This window comes from Leptinotarsa decemlineata, unplaced genomic scaffold, assembly GCF_025532065.1.
Source record: "Leptinotarsa decemlineata unplaced genomic scaffold, Ldec_3_MD MMD2_tig00000010_RagTag_RagTag, whole genome shotgun sequence".
Lineage (NCBI taxonomy): Eukaryota > Metazoa > Arthropoda > Insecta > Coleoptera > Chrysomelidae > Leptinotarsa > Leptinotarsa decemlineata.
In genome coordinates this window covers 10,576,002-10,596,409 of record NW_027412538.1, presented here as the reverse complement: position 1 = coordinate 10,596,409, position 20,408 = coordinate 10,576,002, and the positions used below count along the sequence as shown (strand labels likewise).

General features: G+C 34.2%; 2 protein-coding genes across 2 annotated transcripts in view; one reads left to right on the top strand and one right to left on the bottom strand.

Annotated features, from left to right (window-relative positions):
* The first annotated feature begins 662 nt into the window (after positions 1 to 662).
* On the top strand, positions 663 to 1,772 carry LOC111510077 (mitochondrial coenzyme A diphosphatase NUDT8). The gene has a single exon (XM_023165937.2). The coding sequence runs from the start codon at positions 941 to 943 to the stop codon at positions 1,652 to 1,654; it is 714 nt and encodes a 237-aa protein (XP_023021705.2). The 5' UTR covers positions 663 to 940; the 3' UTR covers positions 1,655 to 1,772.
* A 6,570-nt stretch (positions 1,773 to 8,342) lies between these two features.
* Positions 8,343 to 20,408, bottom strand: part of Clic (chloride intracellular channel protein 5) — a 42,185-nt gene continuing 30,119 nt past the window's right edge. Inside the window, exons 2-4 of the mRNA XM_023165939.2 lie at positions 16,246 to 16,512; positions 12,086 to 12,288; positions 8,343 to 9,198 (exon numbers count right to left, since the gene is read on the bottom strand). Coding sequence (XP_023021707.1) covers positions 8,958 to 9,198; positions 12,086 to 12,288; positions 16,246 to 16,512 — 711 coding nt within the window. The 3' untranslated portion in view covers positions 8,343 to 8,957. The remainder of the gene's footprint in view (positions 9,199 to 12,085; positions 12,289 to 16,245; positions 16,513 to 20,408) is intronic.

Sequence of the window (20,408 nt, the reverse complement as noted above, 5' to 3'; positions counted from 1 at the left end):
TAGAAAACGGAAAATATATAAAATTATTGCAACAATTGTGTAATTAGCACATTTCTTTACAAAATGATGTATCGTGATACGATAAATAAAAACGATTCGAAAGAAAATAATACAATTTTATAATATTACAGATAACCAAAGTGATAACTTTTAACATGAGTAAACACCACTTGGAATAACGATTTAACGACATACATCATCATCATACATTTAACGACAACGTTCAACTTTGACTTTCAAAATATGGATCAGATTTTTATGCCTATTTCATATGATTTGTTAAAATAAACGCACGTAGCGCCTTATAATAATTGTAAAATATTATATGAGTTCTGTGGTTCAATTGTCTGTCATGTGTTTATGAACTTTATGTCTGTGGCATAATTTGTGATAGAGATGGGAAATAGCACTACTTTATTGGATCGTTCTGGTCGCGAACGAGAATAAAACGGTATCATATAACTCATATACTATTTTCAAATAATTCATGTCCGTAAAATATACTGAGACACCGCGACTCGATACGATACTCTGCGATACCGTCTATTGCAAAATGAAAATACCGTCGTGTAACATTCTTGAATTGCCCACGGTACGGTTTACTGTTCTGTGGTAGGGTATCATAAAATCGCGTTCCAAAATACCGTTCGTAAACTACCGACCATCTCTGTGATTCAACCGTCTCGTCAGCCTTTTTAACCTCAAAATTAATTCTAATGGTTGTGAATATTGAAAATTTGTAAATTTATGAACAAATTGTCAACTCAAAACGTAAACAAAAATTGCATAACAATGGAATCACTTTTCATCATGTCAAATAATTTCCAATTGTCACCAGAATGTACCTGAAAAATCTGAATCTTTGTGAAAAATGAGTCAGTATTAATACAGCTTGTTAAAATTGCTGAAATAGAAATTTTCATGTGATTAATATATTACCATGTTTTCTGTATTACGCCTGATAGTAAAAAAATCTCTTGGATCCAGGAATTCAAGTTTGTATTCAGCAGAAAACGTTTTTAGCGAAGAAAATATGAAAAGGACCATTGCAAAGTTTGCTAGCATGAAACCGGTGAGAATGAACACTAATCAACCAGCTAAAAAGGCAGCAGTTTTGATTCCTCTTTGTGAAGTCGATGAAAAAGTGTCTGTTTTGTACACACTAAGAGCAGCTCATTTAAAGTCGCACAGAGGGCAAGTTAGTTTTCCAGGTGGGATGCAAGATGTTTCAGACAAAACTCTAGAAGATACAGCTCTTAGAGAAACCAAAGAAGAACTGGGAATCAGTTCTGATCAAATAGAAATATGGGGAAGTGGTAAATTAATAGTTACAAAACGAGAGACTTGTGTTATGCCTGTTATAGGACGAATAAGAGGCAACTTGGACATTAAAGAACTGAAAATCAACCCAATGGAAGTAGAAGAAGTTTTTACTGTACCGTTGGAGGATTTATGTAACCCTGCCTTCTTAGGATATACTCAGTTTAGGAATTCGGCATCTTTACCTGTTTTTCTTGGTGGTAAACGACGAATATGGGGACTCACAGCTTTGATGACCAACATGTGTCTATGTTCTCTCCTTCCGCCAAAGGCCTATTCACAACGAATTAAATATATAACTCCAGTGAAACCAAGTAAACCTTTATATCGATAACGTCAATTTTAGGGCTAATTTTTTTTATTAGGAATTCGTCCTTATGACCAATCATTTCTGTATTAATTATGAATTCATACAACATATCAAAATCTTTGAATTAAATTTTAATTTTTTATTTGAGGTATCTTTCATTGTTTCCTTAACCCTTGAACTTGATTTCTTTCAAGCAAACAGCTTTTCATAAATCTGAAGGATATATCTGTTCTCCACAAGTATGAGACACCATACTACATTTTACAGGAGAGCCATTGTTAGAAAATTACCTGCAGTATTCCTCCAAAAAGATAACTTTTGATTCCTTTTATCATATAACTTGGTCAATGATTGGTGTGAGTCATAGTGTATTTTGTACTCCTGGATAGAGAATAAATATCTACACTGATTCAGTCTAAATTGAAACCAGTTATATCCTGAATCAATGTAGATTTCCTCCACTTGAATATAGTGGAAAAAATATTTCAGTGCAATAAATGAATGACAAACCTAATTATAATGAACATTCTTGATTCTAAAATGAATCTTTTCCTAAATTATAAGTAGCCGTGATCTCTGAAATCAAAGATGAACTAGGAATCAGCTCATATCAAATAGAAATGTGGCAAAGCAATAATTATGAACATTAGTTTGATCAAGTGAAAGGAATAACTGATTGCAATATTGTTATTGAATTTGAAAGTACTGTCGAGTCATGTCACATGAGATTTGAAAGTTAGAAAACAAGATCCTTCATTTCATAAATCTTCAGTAAGACGTTAAAAGAGATTTTCGGCCAATTTTTCTCTACGAATCCAAATAGAACCAAAGAGCTGCCGACACAGCCCGAAAAATTAACCAGGCATTTGGCAATGGTGGTGTTAATGACTGCACTGTTTGATGTTGGTTTGCTAAATTTCGTTCCTGATATATTAACTCTGAAGATGAAACCTGAAATGTGGTTTTCAATGGTTCAAAATGTATTGAAGAGGTCAAAAAGCTCAAAAGGTGGGTGACCTACGAAACTGTCACATATTGGGGTCTGTTCTTTGCTTTTGCGCAACCAAAACTATCCTTTTTAGAATTGGATTGTCACATGTGATAAAAATTGGATTCTCTACGACAACAGGACACTATAACTTTCTACAACTGGTCCAAACCATCACAGAGCCCTATGGTGAGGAAACGGACAAAATATTGTTTGATAAAAACCAACAAAACTTTTGAAATAACTCAACTTGATATATAGCATTGGAATGTCTCACATCAAATGAATCTAATGAGAAAACTCATCATCACTAACCCCGACCCTGAAAATTGATCCTGAAATTCCATAACCGAACGGCCATATTTTTTATATTCATAATCCTACACTTCATACCCTATAGAATTGATTTACTTTTGCGTGAACTCCTAATTCCTTAAATCCATGATTGCTCAAGTGAGAAAACCCCAACTCATAAACTTTTTATGTACTGTGTTGAGTCAACTTGCACTTGAGTGCATTTTTATAATTGCACTTGCACTTGAGTGTAAAAATCCTCAGAATACTTAAAAATTTATTTTTATGTCTTTGTTATGAAAGCAAAAATGTTCAGAATTTAGTATACAACATACAAGCAAGTGCTATTGCTGTACAGCAGAAAAATTATATAACCTTTCTGATACCACATTAAATGCACCAGCGTTCGTAATAAACTCATCCTTCGGGACCGTTACACTCCCTTTCTATCTAAAAAAATGTATAGTTATCCCATTGCACAAAGGTGGTGCTTTCAGTGATCCATTAAATTTCTGCCCTATATGTCTCATTCCGACTCTATTCAAGCTACTGGAGAAACTACTGGTTGAAATAAGATTGAGAAATTTTTCAAATAATTTTAATATCATAAGCGATAGCCAGTTCGGCTTTCAATCCAAAAGAACACCCACGTTGCTATCTTTTTTTGTCATTCGAAGTTTATGGAAATATTAACAAAAATAGTCATCAACAACTGTGGTCTGTGATTTTGCTTAAGCATTCGACTATGAAGGTCACAGAATACTGCTGAAAAGTCTACCACTATGGCCTCCGTGGAAATACTCATAAATGGTTCGAGAATTATCTCATAGGAAGAAGTCAGATTGAGGAAACCTCATCAGAAGGCGAAATAAAAAATGGCGTACCACAAAGTTCAATACTGGGAACGATACTTTTCTTTTTATTAATAAACGATTCAACATCTATTAATATGGGAGGAAAATTCACCCAATTCGCCGATGATACCACAATATTATGGCGTAATAAATTAATGTAATCTCCACGAGATTATAGGCTCAGATATTGAAAAAAAAATGAAAACTAGTATGACTATCTGCTGCCATTTAATGTTTCCAAAACAAACCTAATATCATTCCGCTGCTTTTTCCACAGCATACCATTAACAATAAACGACGCAGACAAGATGACTGAAAACCGACTTAATTCTAAATTTCCAGGGGTAATAATTGGCAATAAACTCAAATTCGCTGATCACATTTTAACCCTCAATAAAAAGCTAGCTTCAGGGTGTTTTGCAGTGAGAATAACTTAAAATGAACTTGGTTTGTTTGCCGCTAAATCGGCTCATTATTCACTCATTGATTTTCATTCAAGGTATGAAATTTCCCTCTAGGAAGTATGTTGCAAAACTCAATTGCAGACTGTTTTCATTCTACAGAAAAGAGCTACAAGATTCATGAGCAATGCCAAAAGTCGAGACTCTTGCAAACCCTTGTTTGAACTATATAAAATTTTGAGTCTTTGGAATTTTTATTTTGAAACAGTCTGATTAACAAACATGAACTGATATTGAGTGGCAACTCTGATAATTATGCCCTTCGTCAAGCCAATGACCAAGATAACCCATACCAGCCTCTACTCTAATCAAAGTTTCCATAAATTATAATTATCTTGAGATGTTCCATCGTTTACCAGGCCATATTGAAATTTTAGAGGATAACTGTGAATTTTGGAAATCAGCAAAAGATTTACTATGTGGTAGACCCTATTATACTTTAGAAGAGTTCTATGAGGCTAGTTTTCTATAATTTGTTTCATCATTTCAGTTTTAATTTATAGATAAAGTATGTTGTACTGCACTTTTAATATTTCAAACTCTTCTGGTAGTGTTTTATTAATGTGTAATATCTCTATTCAGTACCCGTATGTATTTGGATAAAATTGTTTATTATATGTTCATATTTGTGCAGATATACTCTATATCTGCATGTACTCTATATGTGTATCAATCAGAGATCAATCATTCAGAGACCCTATTGGGTATAGAACATGTCAATCACAATGAACAATAAAGAAGTTCTTATCCTTAAAAAGAAACCTATAGTTTTACAATCAATATGCACAATCACAAATATATAAAGACATACACTAATTCACTACTGATTCATAATAAAATACTCAGTGAGGTCGTAAAACAAATTAATTTGTAAATATTTTTTAATGGCGCTTCCGAATCTGGATAGTGGGATCTCATTTCTAATATTTACTGGCAACTTATTGTAAACTTTTATACTCATGGAAAATTGGTCCCTTTAATACCAGATCAAGATTGTCAAGCCTGGTATAGATATTGATGCTAGCTCTAGTTTGACATGGGTGTACATCATTATATCTCGGAAGTGTATTTCTGGATCTGTAGATATAACATATCTTCTCCAGTAGATATAAGCAGACTAATGGCAGGATATTCAACTCTACAAATAGAGGTCTACAGGAGAGTCTGTTTGACGTTTTCATTATAGCTCGTATTGCTCGTTTTCGTGATAAATGCTCCCCATAGCATTATGCCATACATCAAATATGATTGAATTTCTGAAAAATAAAAATCTCTCAGGCAGTTCCTATCGACATGGTTACGAATTCACCGACTTTGATATGTTTTAGAATTTAATTTATCTGTCATATTATACAGTGTCACTATTAAAGTGCGCACCATATGGGAAACTTTTTTTTTGAAAAGTTTCAATGAAGTTTAACTTCGACACTTGTTTGTGCTTTAAATTTAACTCAAAATGATGCGGCCACTGACGTTCAGTGTTTGTCAAACTCAACTTTTTTTTTGAAAAAAATTGAAAAAGTGCATTTCTAGATCGAATTTAACAATAAGTTACTTGAAAAAGTTGTGTCTACGGCAATTTTATATCCATATGCCAAATTTTATGCAACTAGGATAAAGTTAACGTTTTGCTTATATTTGACAGATATCCCCTTTATTTTAAAAAATAAATTCGGTTAATTGTCATCAATTCATGTATACATAACAAACTCATCATGGAGTTTAATTTTTCTGATACATTTTTACTTATACGGACATTTTTAGAGAGAAATTAAAAATTTGCTATAAAATTTTTACCATGACTGGTGCAGTTTCAATCACTTGGCTATTTTCTTAAAGAAACCTTTGATTTCGAAAAATCAGAGGCAACTAAACCAAAATGCAAATAATTTCGATAGAACTATTATTATTATTATAAATTTTGAACAACAATAATATTATAGAAAATACAAATGGGTACAAAAAATTACTTATTGATCTAAATGAGGTTGTCAAACACTTATAGCCTACATTTCAGTATGTCGTCCTCCACGTTCAATACAAATTATGGTCCTTTTACTGACATCTGTAACTGCATTTTTAATAAATCGGGGAATTATATTTGCACAGCACTCGGGAATGGTATTTTCCAGATGTTGTATGTCAGTAAATGGTATACTTCGGTACACCATTTGTTTCAGGTAACGCCACAAGAAAAAGGCTAAAGGCGTCAAGTCGGGTGATCTAGGTGGCCAATAATGTTCCCAGTTACGTCCAATAACTTTGCCTCTGAACATTTGTTGGAGGGACTGTTTTACAGCAACCGTGTGATGTATTGATGCGCCATCAAGCTGATACCATAGGTCGTATTTAATATTTAAAGGCATATTATCTAAAACTTCACTAACCTAATTATTTAAAAGATTGAGATAACCGACGGATGATAAATTTTCCCTAAAGAAAAATAGCTCAATTATTTGGTCGTTAAGTATCCCACACCATACATTAGTTTTCAAGGAATACTGATCACCACATTCAACTGTGAAATTGGGATTTTCTTGGGCCCACCATCGGCAATTTTGAGAACTTACCGTTCCATATGAAGAGAACGTTGCCTCATCTGTCCATAAAATTTTATACAGAATCTTTACATTTTCTTCTCTCTCTCCTTGAAACCAGAATGAAAACCCCAAACGGACATCAAAATCTCGTTCTTTTAATGTGTTAATAAATTTTGGCTTGTAAGGTCAAAATTTATTCTTTAATAAAAATTTCCAACACTTTCTCTCTTGTAATCGGTATTTTTTATAATAACGGTTATGCTCGTTTGCCCGTGTTCAATAACTTTTAAACAAATGTTGAGTTGGGTCTCCTCATCATATTTACTTAGAGTGTGCTTTTTCTTAAATTGATTTGCTACGGATCCTGTTTCTCTGAATTTCGACATTATCCTTGACACAGTAAAATGTTGAACATTTTTTCCTGGATGCCGTTCATTAAAAATGTTAGCTACTTGCCGGTATGGTGTATTCTCACCACATATTAAAACTATTTCTATTCTTTACTGAAGAGACAACATTATTGCAACAATAACTGTTAAAAATTTGACAAGTGAATCAACAACTTGACAATACCATAGCATGCATTTTGTTTGTCAAGCCCTAGTTAAAAATTTTATTCAACGTGATTAAGCATCCTTACCGCCCTAGTTAGTGATTATAAATAATCTGTAAATACTGAATATTGAAATTTTAATGTTATTTCAACTCTAGTAATTTCATTAATACTTATTGCAGTTTTTGAGTTGTCTGCTTTTTCAAAATTGAAGGTACTGACGTTTGTTTACAAAACAAGTTCAGTTAATTGTCATCAATTCATGTATACATAACAAACTCATCATGGAGTTTAACTTTTCTGATACATTTTTACTTATACGGACATTATAAGTATTTTTGATAACATTGTTAATTTACCTAATAAAGAATGTTACGCGTTACTTTATTAGCACACACACAACTACTGTATTTTTGTCCACCCTGTACCAATTGGAATCAACATGTGATACATTTTTGGAATCAGCTCAGCTAGAGTAATCCGAAAATTGAGACAAAATGGGGGTGTTCCATAAAAAAAAAATGACGGTGACGTCATTACTCGAACGTAATTCACCCTGTAAATTAGATTATTATTTTAAAATACGGTAAATTAACATCAAAAATCGACGTGTTTCAGGATTATTTCTTAAAATGACCTGTTTAGCTAAAAATGAATTTGTTCCATACTTTACGGACACAGTGTATGTGTAAGTGGTCTAACCAAGTCTTTGCCAAATTCTCTCACAATAACTGTGGGAATTTCATCAGGACCAGTAGACATTTTATTTTTGAGTTTTTGTATTATCATCGACATTTCTGCATCTCTGAAAGGCATCAAAACGATCGAGTTAGGATTGGATTTTCTTGTGAAATCAAAATTAAGAATTTCAGGTATTGACTCTACTATTGACTGAAGAAAATTTGCAGCTTTGTCAACAAAAGCTGAGGTTCTTTGGGCAATAAAGCATTTTATTATCATTATTATAGTCCTAAGTATTTCGTAAACAGATTTCCTTTTTGAAAAAGATTAGAAAAACAGTGTTATAAATATTTTACACCTTTATTAATTATGGATTGTTCTCTTGGTTATAAACAAGGTTATTAAAAATACAAAGAACACCTAAAAAATTAATCCAGTACAATAACTCCAGAACAACAGAAAACTTCAAATTTTACACAACTCAAATGAAGAAAAGCGATTGCTCTTCAAATATTTTTTACATCCAGCTAGAAAAATTAAAATAATCAAAACTGAAACTTTACGAACCGAAATAGCATATGTACAAGAAACAACTGGTATATATAAATATTTCTCATCACATTGTATAAAATGCTTTTACATACATATTACGTACTGATTTGTGTGGAATCAGCTAGAAAAAATTTTGGAGTTTTTTTTTCACTGACTAGGTCTAAATTTAAAATAGCATGAAAAGCAACTCTGAAGGGTCTATTTCATGAAATCACTCTTTCTTTGCGCTGCAAAATCAATATCTTTTTTCCATAATGGAGTTTTCAAAGCTGAAAGCTTTGAAGAAGTAATTCAGTTTTAAGTACTTGCTGAAAAATTACAGATAAAAGTGAATACCAATTCAATTCTAATATAAATTCAATAACTACAACTTCACGAAATGACCCTTCTTCAAAATATTCGCCTTACGATTCGGCAAGCACAGGAATGGCAGTAGAATACACAGGAGTTTCGAGCTCTATCCTCGCTGTCGTTCTCAGTCCCAGCTGGTTCTTGATATGACTGATTATATCTTGATCGGCGGGGCAACTTTGAATGAACGCCTCCAACTCGTACATGTTGGCCATGTAAGTCCAGAGCGCAGTGAATGTTGTGGGAATTTCGAACTTGCGGAAGGCTTTTGCACCAATTCGGATATGTTGTAGCCTGCAACGAATACATTTTATTTCTCGTCGTCTCGAAATGTAAACACTTTATATGATAAAACTGACCCGATATTTGATGAAAATCCATTATAGCGTATTCAAAAAATACACTTCGGTTTCGCCATACAACAGCATCTTCGGTCGTCGTGAAACTCACAATATTGTGACCCCCGAAGATGATACTGTATAGTCAAACACGTATCGCGGTTCCCACTTGAAACCTTACAAAACCATGACACGTGTTTCGACATACAATAGCATCTCCGGGCGTCGCAAATCTTACAATATTATGACGCCCGAAGATGCTACCATATAGTCAAACACGTATCGCGGTTTCCACTTGAAACCTTACAAAACCATGACACGTGTTTCGCCATACAATAGCATCTTCGGGCGTCGCAAAACTCACAATATTGTGAGTCCCCAAGATGCTACCGTATAGTCAAACACGTATCGCGGTTTCCACTTGAAACTTTACAAAACTATGACGCGTGTTTCGCCATACAATAGCATCTTCGGGCGTCGCAAAACTCACAATATTGTGACGCCCGAAGATGCTACCGTATAGTCAAACATGTATCGCGGTTTCCACTTGAAACTTTACAAAACTATGACACGTGTTTCGCCATAGAATAGCATCTTCGGGCGTTGCAAAACTCACAATATTGTGACGCCCGAAGATGCTACCGTATAGTCGAACACGTATCGCGGTTTCCACTTGAAACTTTACAAAACTATGACACGTGTTTCGCCATAGAATAGCATCTTCGGGCGTTGCAAAACTCACAATATTGTGACGCCCGAAGATGCTACCGTATAGTCAAACACGTATCTCGGTTTCCACTTGAAACTTTACAAAACTATGACACGTGCTTCGACATACAATTGCATCTCCGGGCGTCGCAAATCTCGCAAAATTATGACGCCCGAAGATGCTACCGTATAGTCAAATACGTATCGCAGTTTTCACTTGAAACTTTACAAAACTATGACACGTGTTTCGCCATACAATAGCATATTCGAGCGTCGCAAAACTCACAATACAGTGAGGTCCGAAGATGCTAGCGTATAGTCAAACACGTGTCGCGGTTTCCCCTTGAAAGTTTACAAAACCCCGATACGTGTTTCGTCATCTTCGGAGAAGATGGCTGTTCATGTTGAGGAAATTCAAACTCAAAATATGTATGTGAAATATATAAACATGTTCAAAGACAAATTGACAATTGTGAAAATACTATTCATCTAATAAATATTTTTTTAAAGTACTTTGAATTTTAGAACAAATTTTATGTTTTTAAACTCGGCTGACAGCCTAGTATGAATTATTACACAGTTATGCAAGATACGATTCCCAATTTCCGGTTTTGGTCTACTTGGATGTAATTCCTGAAATTGTCTTGTATGATAATTATGAATGAAATGATTTTCACCGAATTTTGAACCGCTGCAGTTTTCATTTTTTATAATGGTGAGGTTAATTAAGGAACAAATTGCCAATTGATAAAGTGAATCTAAATTACAACCCACTCACTGATGGAAGTTAATTTAAAACTCCCCAAATCCACTTCAAATCTACTCGTGGATTCTATATGTTATACTAATGGTAAATTTAAGATTCGAAAACCTACATAATATGCAACATTTTACAGCTGATAAACCTCATTTCAATTTGCAGAAATATTTTAACGAATCCTTTTATTTTGCTACTATTTTCATCAACTATTTACTTTAAACTGCGTTTTTGTTGTTTTCTGGTTGTTTAACGAAAGGTTTATCACACAATTACACCTGCAGCATGTTCATTGTTATTTTAGAATTTCTGTACAAGGTTTAGATAATTTTAATGATTTCTAAAAAATTCATTATGAAGTAAGCAGGCCCTTTTCAGCGTAAGTTTTTATCTAGCAACTGAATTATCAGTGGAAAACTGATAACATCAAAATAAAATTGTACAACAGATTGGTTAAGGCATGTAATGGTTTATACTTGTCTCAATTAACTTCTAAACATTTTCTGCATCAACAAGAACAATATACCAAGAGATGATTCATGATGGAGCCATCAAAAGACTAGTCTATATTTTTTCATTAATTTTCAATCATTCTTTGAAGACCCAAATAAAATTATCAGCCAAAGTCAGTAACTTTATGGATAATGAATTCGACCAAATATTTTCAAAGGATATAACAGGAATTTTTGAAAATTTAGTTCAAGATTCAGAAAGTTTTGTTCGTGACGAATTCTAAATAATCGTTTTTTCCTATATAGTCTGTTCAAGAAATAGTAATTCAATCATCAATTTTTATTTTGTCCCCTTCCAAGTAGTTCTCCTCAGATGTAAAACACTTATGTCAGCGTGTTTTCCAATCAATCTTGGAAACAGGAGAAAGTCGCACCAAATCTGGTGAACACGGTGGCCGAGGCATGATTACAGTGTTGTTTTTGGCCAAAAAATTACTAACAAGCAATGACTGGTGAGCAGATGCATTATAGTGATACAAAAGCCATGAATTCATTTCCCACAATGCCGGATAATTTGAAAAGTTCCGGAAACTGGCGAAGAAGTCGGAAATTGAACCCAACGAAACCCGGGGTGATAGACCTTGGTCGAATGCAACCTAGAGCAACAAACGTTTCGTCTCCTACCCCAACATCCATCATCAGTGGTGGGTGCGTTGATTCCGAAGACGAAGCTTATATCTCTAAATCTCAGTGACGACTAAGACTTCGACTTGTGTTTTACCTCATATGTATACTGAATTAACAAATTTCAATTTTCAATTATTCCTGGTGTCATTGATGTTTTGGCCATTAGATAAAAACGGCCGCTGAAAAATGGCTGCTGACTTCACACCTGTAGAGTTTGATTGAATGAAATGGATACAAACCTAGGCATTAATTCACAGTCAAAACAGGACATTGTGTCTCCAGTCAGGAATCTAGTTCCTCTTTTGGCGAGGAAATCGTTGATGCGCTCCAAGTGGGAAAGAAGTGGTTGTCTACTCTCCGAAGTATCTGGCGATTCGTATTTGCGCACGTACATCTTGAATTTGGTGTAAAGATTTTCGATCAGAGTGGCTACTTCTTTATCCTGAAAAATCAATCACGAAATGGTATTATTGTTTGCAGAAAAACATTTTATTCATTACGATTGTTTCAAGTCTCGTTATGAAGCTTGGTGTTTGTTTCCAAAGGAAACATTTGTGGATGGTCTATGCATTTCTCAACACTTTTCTTTAATATTGACAATGATAATATTCACTAAATAGTCTTTGAATAACATGATACACAGTTTTATTTAAAAGAATATAATTCTAAGTTCAGTCTTACTTAACTCATGTCAAATGAATAGAGAGAGAGAGAGAGGAAAAACGACGTAGAACAGTTTATATTTTCGTTTTTCAATGATATTGGTTATTCGGTTTTTAGATTTTTGAAAATTAGTCACTTTTGCAGTTGATGGTTGTTAATAGTATCTATACTAAAACCAATAATGATTGAGAGTAGAAGTAAGCCCAGTTGACAGCAAATCGGGGGCGTGCTTATTAATTTTTGAGAGGGTTAAGAATGAAAGGAAAATTCTTAGTACAATTAGTTAAAATATTCATACACATTTTTTATTTATTTCATTAAAACTTTGCAATATCGTAATTTACCTAATCGTTGTGGTCATTAGGTGGGCCTTATGAAAACGGGGTAATAATCGTGGTAATTATAGTAGGTACCAAATAAATTAACAATATTAATAAAAAACACATATATATATATATATATATATATATATATATATATATATATATATATATATATATATATATAACTTTTTTTCACTATTGAATTGCAGCAATTGATAAGCGAACTCTTTATAACTATTCTCAAGCTTTCGAGTAACTTAAACTCATCGTCAGGGGTACTAGAAAATACAAATTACAAATTTTTGATAATAGAATATAATATGAATGTAAATGTACAAATTTTCGTCTAATCTTCAACCTCAGATTCGTCACTGTTGCTACCGCTATCATCAAAGTGAATTATGATTGGTTCAATATTGTGTTCAATACGGTTGTCTACGTCCCACATTTTTTGCTCCTCTTTTAAAACATGCTGCATGCATTTCTCCCAGTCTTCTGCAGAAACAGTTCGAATAGCTTCTTGTAGGTGATGTTGCACGTCCACTAATTTAAATGTTCTGTTTTCTCGTGCCACATATCCTTTTACTTGCGCCCAGATTAATTCTATTGGGTTTAATTCGCAGTGTTATGGTGGTAACCTTAAAACTGTAATTCCACCTTTAAACTATGTTTGTTATATTGGATGTTCTTATTAATTAACCATTCTTGAATTGCTGCTTTTTTCCATGATTGTTTCGGTAATGGTTCTAAATGTCGACTATGGTATGGGGCATTGTCCATGACGATGACAGACCCAGGTTCCACAAGTTGAATGATGCCTTCAAACCATTTTTCAAACACCTCCGCATTCATCTCTTCATGATAGTCGTCTGTTTTCTTAGATTTAAATATTAATTCACCATTTGGTAAAAATCCACTGTCGCTTCCTATATGCGTAACTATCAGACGACTACCTTTTCCAGATGGCTGTTTCAACCCAACTGACAAACCTTCAATAAAGGCTTGTCGTGCACTTGTTATATTACCATCCTGCCATACTTTTTTGACCGTATGTCCTTGGTTAACCCATGTCTCATCCATGAAGTACAATTTTTTTTTGAGCTTCCGAAATTCGTCAATTTTTCTTAGATAGTTTCTTCTCCATGCTATTATTTCTTGACGTTCAATGAGAATGCTTTTCCTGTCAACTTTTCCCTACGTAAATTTCATTTCGTGTACAAGTTTCCTAAAAGTTTCTTTACCTATTTTTGGGACCAATTCATGATCGCTAAGTGCCTCCAGAATTGTTTGTAGTGTGGGCAGCTCATTTCTGAAAAAAAAACTGTGAATAGTTCTGCGTATACTGGTTTTGGCTTCTTCATCAACTGTGATTTTTTTTCGTCCGCTAATAGTTTTTGGCGTTTGTACGTCCCCATGAATTTCTGCTTCTCTTAGTATTTTGTAAATCGATGATTTTGGTACACTGGTATAATCAGAGCACATATCAACTAATTTATCTTTTGTAATTGTGGAACTTAATGATGTAGAAATGCCCGGTTGGTTATTCGGAGGTACACACGTAGAATTACAGCACATATGCACAAAGTCATCTTTTGGTGGCTGATGATCTCTTTCAAGACAGTGAAATACTCGCAGTACAATTTGTTTTTCTCTTACTGACCGAGACTCCGACCGTTTTACCTTTTTCGACGTGGAAGGCCCGACCATGTCTCCCATTTTTTGAGTAGTTTGAGAACGGTGTAGAAATATAATTATGTAACGCTTAAACACTTATTAGCACTATTATTTTCACCAATTGTTATCACAATACGTCGATTGCTGACTAACTTAACTGTAAAACGTACAATTCACGCTGTATAATTCACAAACCAATGATACGCTCATGGCTGCAAGTACATTAGTGAGGACTGCAACGATGAGATGGAAGTTACGGTAAAGTGACAAAGACAGAAATATCGTTGCGTACAGCGTTGCCACTAGTTGTAATAAATATCTAACACTATACAGAAAATAATGAAATGTATAAGTATTACTCATCACAAGCTCATTACTGATTTTTGTCATAAATAATACCTTTTAATCGTACTAGTATTGTGTATTATCTATAATTTGCCACAACCTACAACTCTACTGCTTACTATATTTTGATTCTGCTATAAACTGATAACGTAAAATTTAGATATGACAACGCGCTTTACTCTCAATCATTATTGGTTTTACTATATATTATATCCATCCAAGTAGCAAAGTAACCCAAACAAAGATAGATGCGTTGTTACGCCTTGTATTTCTCTTTGACTAATTAAGTCAATTTCTAAACGATTCCTTGTTGTTTCACAACTTGGCGTGAGAGTGGCTACTAGGGATTAGAGAGCATAGCTCCCAGGGTAGGCCACCAGCTTTTAAACAGTGAAGAAGGGCTTGACTGAGATGGAGGGTAGTGTGCCACCCGCTTTATCAACCCTGGAGCTTATACAGTATACATAACAAAAACGGGAAATTTACTCTAAACGGTAACCAACTTAATCAAACTCGAATCCAGTTAAAATATTTATTATTTCTTTTTCTAACATCTACACCTTTCTCAGTTGGTTTCAAACTTGTCAACCAATACCCTGATTTACGTGTCAGTGTATACATTTCATCAACCGTTATTATAGGACTCCCCCTACAATACTGGCAGGAAGCCTTGAGCTCCTAAGGCCACAAAGTGTCAAATGTAAGAAGATATTACTTTTCTAACTGTAAAATTGTAAACAATACCAAAATGTTCACAAGAAATAAATTATATCCACCTATAGCACAAATGTTTTAATTCTAAGGGGACAGTCATTAACCCAGGCTCCCCAAGGAAGAAAGGAGGATGTCTCTCAATACTTGAGACGTTGCTGTTTTTAAGTTATACTTTACCTTAGGTATAGCTATATCGCCAGCTTACAGTAAGTTGAGCGAATCAATGCTAATCACATTACATGAGACCATTATTTTAAACATTGGTAAACTATCCTTGAAAGATAGACATATGCAATCGCTAACTTCATTGTAGACCAGTGAACGAAGAACAACCATACGTAGTGAATTGTTTTACACCTCAAAGGGATTAAACAGCGATTTCGGGTAACACGGTCGATTGAGATTGCTTGAGTAGAGCAGTAACAGAGATCTATCTATATTCATAATGAATTTGTATTTTTAATAATGAATTTTTGTTAGCTATGAAATAAATAAAAACAAGCCTGCTTTTCAAATGTAAGTTATAAAGCCTAAAAGATAAATATTGTTTTTGTAATTCATTAAATGAAATGAAGCTTTGCTGTATTGAGTGAAAAAATGAAAATGATGATAATGATAATAATAATAATGTGACTTACAATGTTACTATGCCCGGTTAGTGGTTACTGATCATGACTTACCTGAACAAATAGATTGTGTCCACCAGGTACGTTTTTCATGATATGCCTTTCAATTTTTTCATTCTCCAAAATGGCCATTCCTCTATCGATGAGGATGGGAGGGGGCGTGGCCTCGAAATTCGTGCGGAAATCAGGAGGAGGTTTCTGCATATCGACTGTAGTAACTTTGAGGCTGATAGTTTTGAGTTCTGCTAGGAGATAAAGTTCCATGAAATATTCCTGGCAGAAGAGACAAGCGCCTTTTCTTCGTCCATCGATTGTCGATGCCTATAACAAAAACAATTATTGGAATCTGTAGAAATCTGTTCTGTCGTTAACTAGGTATTACCTAGGATTAACGAGGTCTTACAATTCAACGTATGATTTCTAGCACGGTTTGGACGATGGGTAGTGAAAATAGAAAGTCCAACCTATGGACTCAAAACACTGTTTGTGATGGGTCAGTCTCCACCTAGGTACTCAAAAAAATCAATTTTCCATTTATTTACGAACAATCAAGAACATTAAAAAATGGAAAAACATATATCATCGAAAAAAATTTGTTTTCAAATATTCCAATCGATTTGTGTCAGCCTTGATGAAAGTCAACTTAAATTGTTTTTTTTTTTAATTTCTCATTCATGTAGTTGAAATATTTTTATAAACAAATGCATTGTTTATAAGATAATGGAAATTTTTTGTGAGTGATGATTTTAAAAGAATCGTTAACAAAATTCTATTGCTGCTCTTTTGAATTCTGTGAAAAATACTACTTTTTCTGACTTTCATTAATCTTTCGATTAATAATTTGTTATAAACAAATACATTTTCACTCTTCAGAGGAAAAAATTAAAAAGAAATAAACATGTACCGTTTTGAAATAAACCAAAAATAATTTAAAAACTGTGACTTGTTCACAATGAATTGTTTATCAAATAAACGAATGAAAAATCAGAAAAACATATTTTTTTATAATATAAAAGACGAGAATATAAATCATTCGAAAATAAAAGGTTCCTTAATATTTATATTCACTTGCAGAAATGAATAGTTAACTGATAAATGCATTCTTATGCAATAAAATATGTTTCCAAACGAGTTTTTAAAAATCATTTTTTGATTATTGAATGATTTGCTTCCTCTAAAAATTTCAATCCCCTCATAAACAATGCATTTGTTTATAACATTTTTTTGAACAATACAAATCAAAAAGTCATATCAATCTAGATTTAATTAATGAGAAAACAAACCAACTGAAATATTTAAAGAAAAAGTCAATGCCTTATTCACGTTCAATTTTCAACATCTTTGATTGTTCATAAATAAATTAGAGATTGTTTTTCCAGTAAGGATATTTTTGAAGTTTGCAAAAAATAGCTCCAAGAAAGGAAAAATGTAGGCTTCAAACTCGAAATTTAACAAGATTATTATGTAAACTTTTTCCAACTTGGAAAAAATTATCATTCAACAAAAGTATATTTGAGAAGAAAATTGCGAGAACATTTTTTACCGGCTCATTATTATTTACTGAATTATCCACCAAGTATTTAATTTTTACCGCCCAATTGTAACTATAAATATTGGGGCTACAGTTTCCGAAGCTGAACACTTCATCTTTTGGAAAATGTATGCTTTAAGGGATCTTTTTTCAAATTTTGAATAGATCGTGAGATGTTTGCAACACCTATTTCTTTCGTTCAACCAAATTGTTTACAACTCTTAAACTATTTGTTAACGCAAGTGAGCCAATCTGCAAAATACACTCAAATGACACAGCTACATCTATCAATTAATGGAAATTATACAGCTTGCCTATTTGGTTATGAACAGATTACGAGTGTTTTCTAAATCCAGTTATGTTAAAATCATTCTTTTATTAACAGTGTCATGGAACTGGATAAAATGACTTTCTACTAACAATCAAGAAATTGAAATACCTTTCGTTTAAAATTAGAAATCACACGACACAAGTCACTTCTTAATTAGGTACATATAAATAATGGAATGGTTTATAACTGTAATAACGTGTCTGCGACAGGTTGGTATTTGTCAAATACAAGTAAACTATCAATGCAAATAATTATCGTACAGTGAAATACACTTACAGAAATCGACTTTGGTAGGTTATCCAACATTTTTTCTGTATATTCAGTGGATACGATAATTAGCAATGCGCTAGGCTTTATAGTTTGTTTCAGACGAAATAAAAGAAAAAAGAGTACAAAAAATGTGTACTTTTTCAATTAACGAACGAATCAAAATGTTTGTGATTACATTTTCAATGCATCTTCACTACCAGAGATGAAAGAACGATAACTACTCCTCAAAAACCAACATTTCTGTTGAAATGTTCGCTACGAATTGATTCAACTAAGAAGAAGGCTTCTTGCAGCACCCTCCTTTGCAAGGGAGTCAGCAGCCTTTGCAAGGGAGGCAACAGCCTCCTCTGCAAGCAGAACCTGTCATTGTCATCGCTTTAGGCTTTACCAAACAAATATTGAATACATGGATGGCAAGAAGATTCATAGACTTTGGCAGAATCTTCCAAGGTTGGCTCACTTTGGACCTAACCTAACCTAAGAAGAAACTTCTTTCAGCTGTTGCTTCCCTAAGCAACTTGAAAATATTTCAAAATAAAAGCAACCCATCGTGTAAAACAACGGCAACCAATGTAAACAGCTGACGGAAGAGAAAACACTACTGCCTATGTACTGGCACTGACAGGCCAGGCACTGAAGCAAATATAATACTGCTAACCAAGAAGCAGACATCAATAACCACGAGTCTTCCAGGAGTATATTATATTCAGAGACTAATCATATTCAGAGACTGATCAATTTGGCATATCCCCAAGCGTCAAAAGAAATTGTATAGAAAATGCGAGTATAGATCTACGAGTTAAAGGTCACAGCAATGCAGCAAGTCTTGTGACTACGCCTCTTGACGATACATGCTATATTGACAGATGCTGCAGCTGCATGTGGTCTTACGTTTTTCGCAGAAGATATCAACGAAATGAAGAAGCAGGACAGCATGCTCCAACACCACATCAAAGTTGAAGCGACACTGTACTGATTTGAGTAAGTTACCGATAAGGTTTAACAATGACCCTAGTAACAAAAGAAGAAGTTCAGAAGTTGCAACTCCGAAAGATGAAGAAACTGGACAACCGATACGTGTTTCAATCGCAAGATCTCTTTCAGACATGGATATTAACAATACAAGGAATAAGTTAGAACAATTATGATGGATCTGAAGTTAACTCGAAGCTCGACACGATTAGCAGTGAGTCTCTAAGAACGGTGCAGTTGCAAAGACTTACTAAGCTCAGCGAGATGTCCTATTCCTCCGCAATGGCATGTTGCATGGTGAGTGGGAGAGCCCAAGCAAAGCAACAGAAGTTCACCAGCTGGCCGTACCAAGAGCACAGGTCGAAGATGTGCTGGAACAACTCCGTAGTACTTGAGCAAGACACTTTGACATCTAGGAGCCTGACGAGAGATCCAAAGAGATACTATACTGGGTTAACTGTTGCTGTGAGTGGAGTAACGATGTAAACTACTTTAGTACTTCGAAAAAAAGGATACACAAGGATTCGAAGAAGAATGTACAACATTTTCTTCAAGAGAGTAGCGGCAGACGCACCTGGATCTTTTCATTTGACCGACAACAGCAAATATTTGATAGTAGTAACGGACTATTTCTTCTAATGAATCTTCTAACAGATCTTAAGTTAGCTCGAAGCCCGACACGATTAGTAGCGAGTCTCTAAAAACGGTGTAGTTGCAAAGGCTTACTGAGCTCAACGAGATGTTTTATTCCTCCGCAATGGAATGTTGCATGGTAAGTGGGAGAGCCCAAACAAATAAACAGAAGTTCACCAGCTGGCCGTACCAAGAGCACAGGTCAAAGATGTGCTGGAACAACTCCATAGTAGCTGAGCAGGACAATTCGGCATCTAGGAGCCTGACGAGCGTTTCAAAGAGATACTACTGGGTCAACTGTTGCTGTTAGTATTGTAACGACTTTAGTACTTCGAAAAAAGGATCTACAAGGGGGTCGAAGAAGAATGTACCTACAACATCATCTTCAAGAGAGCAGCGGCAGACCAGCACACCTGGATCTTCTTATTTGACTGTCAACGGCAAATATCATAGTAGTAACGGACTATTTCTTCTAATGGA

Coding starts and splice junctions, on each gene's coding strand:
- LOC111510077 (XM_023165937.2), top strand. CDS start 941: ATGTTTTCTGTATTACGCCTGATAGTAAAAAAATCTCTTGGATCCAGG.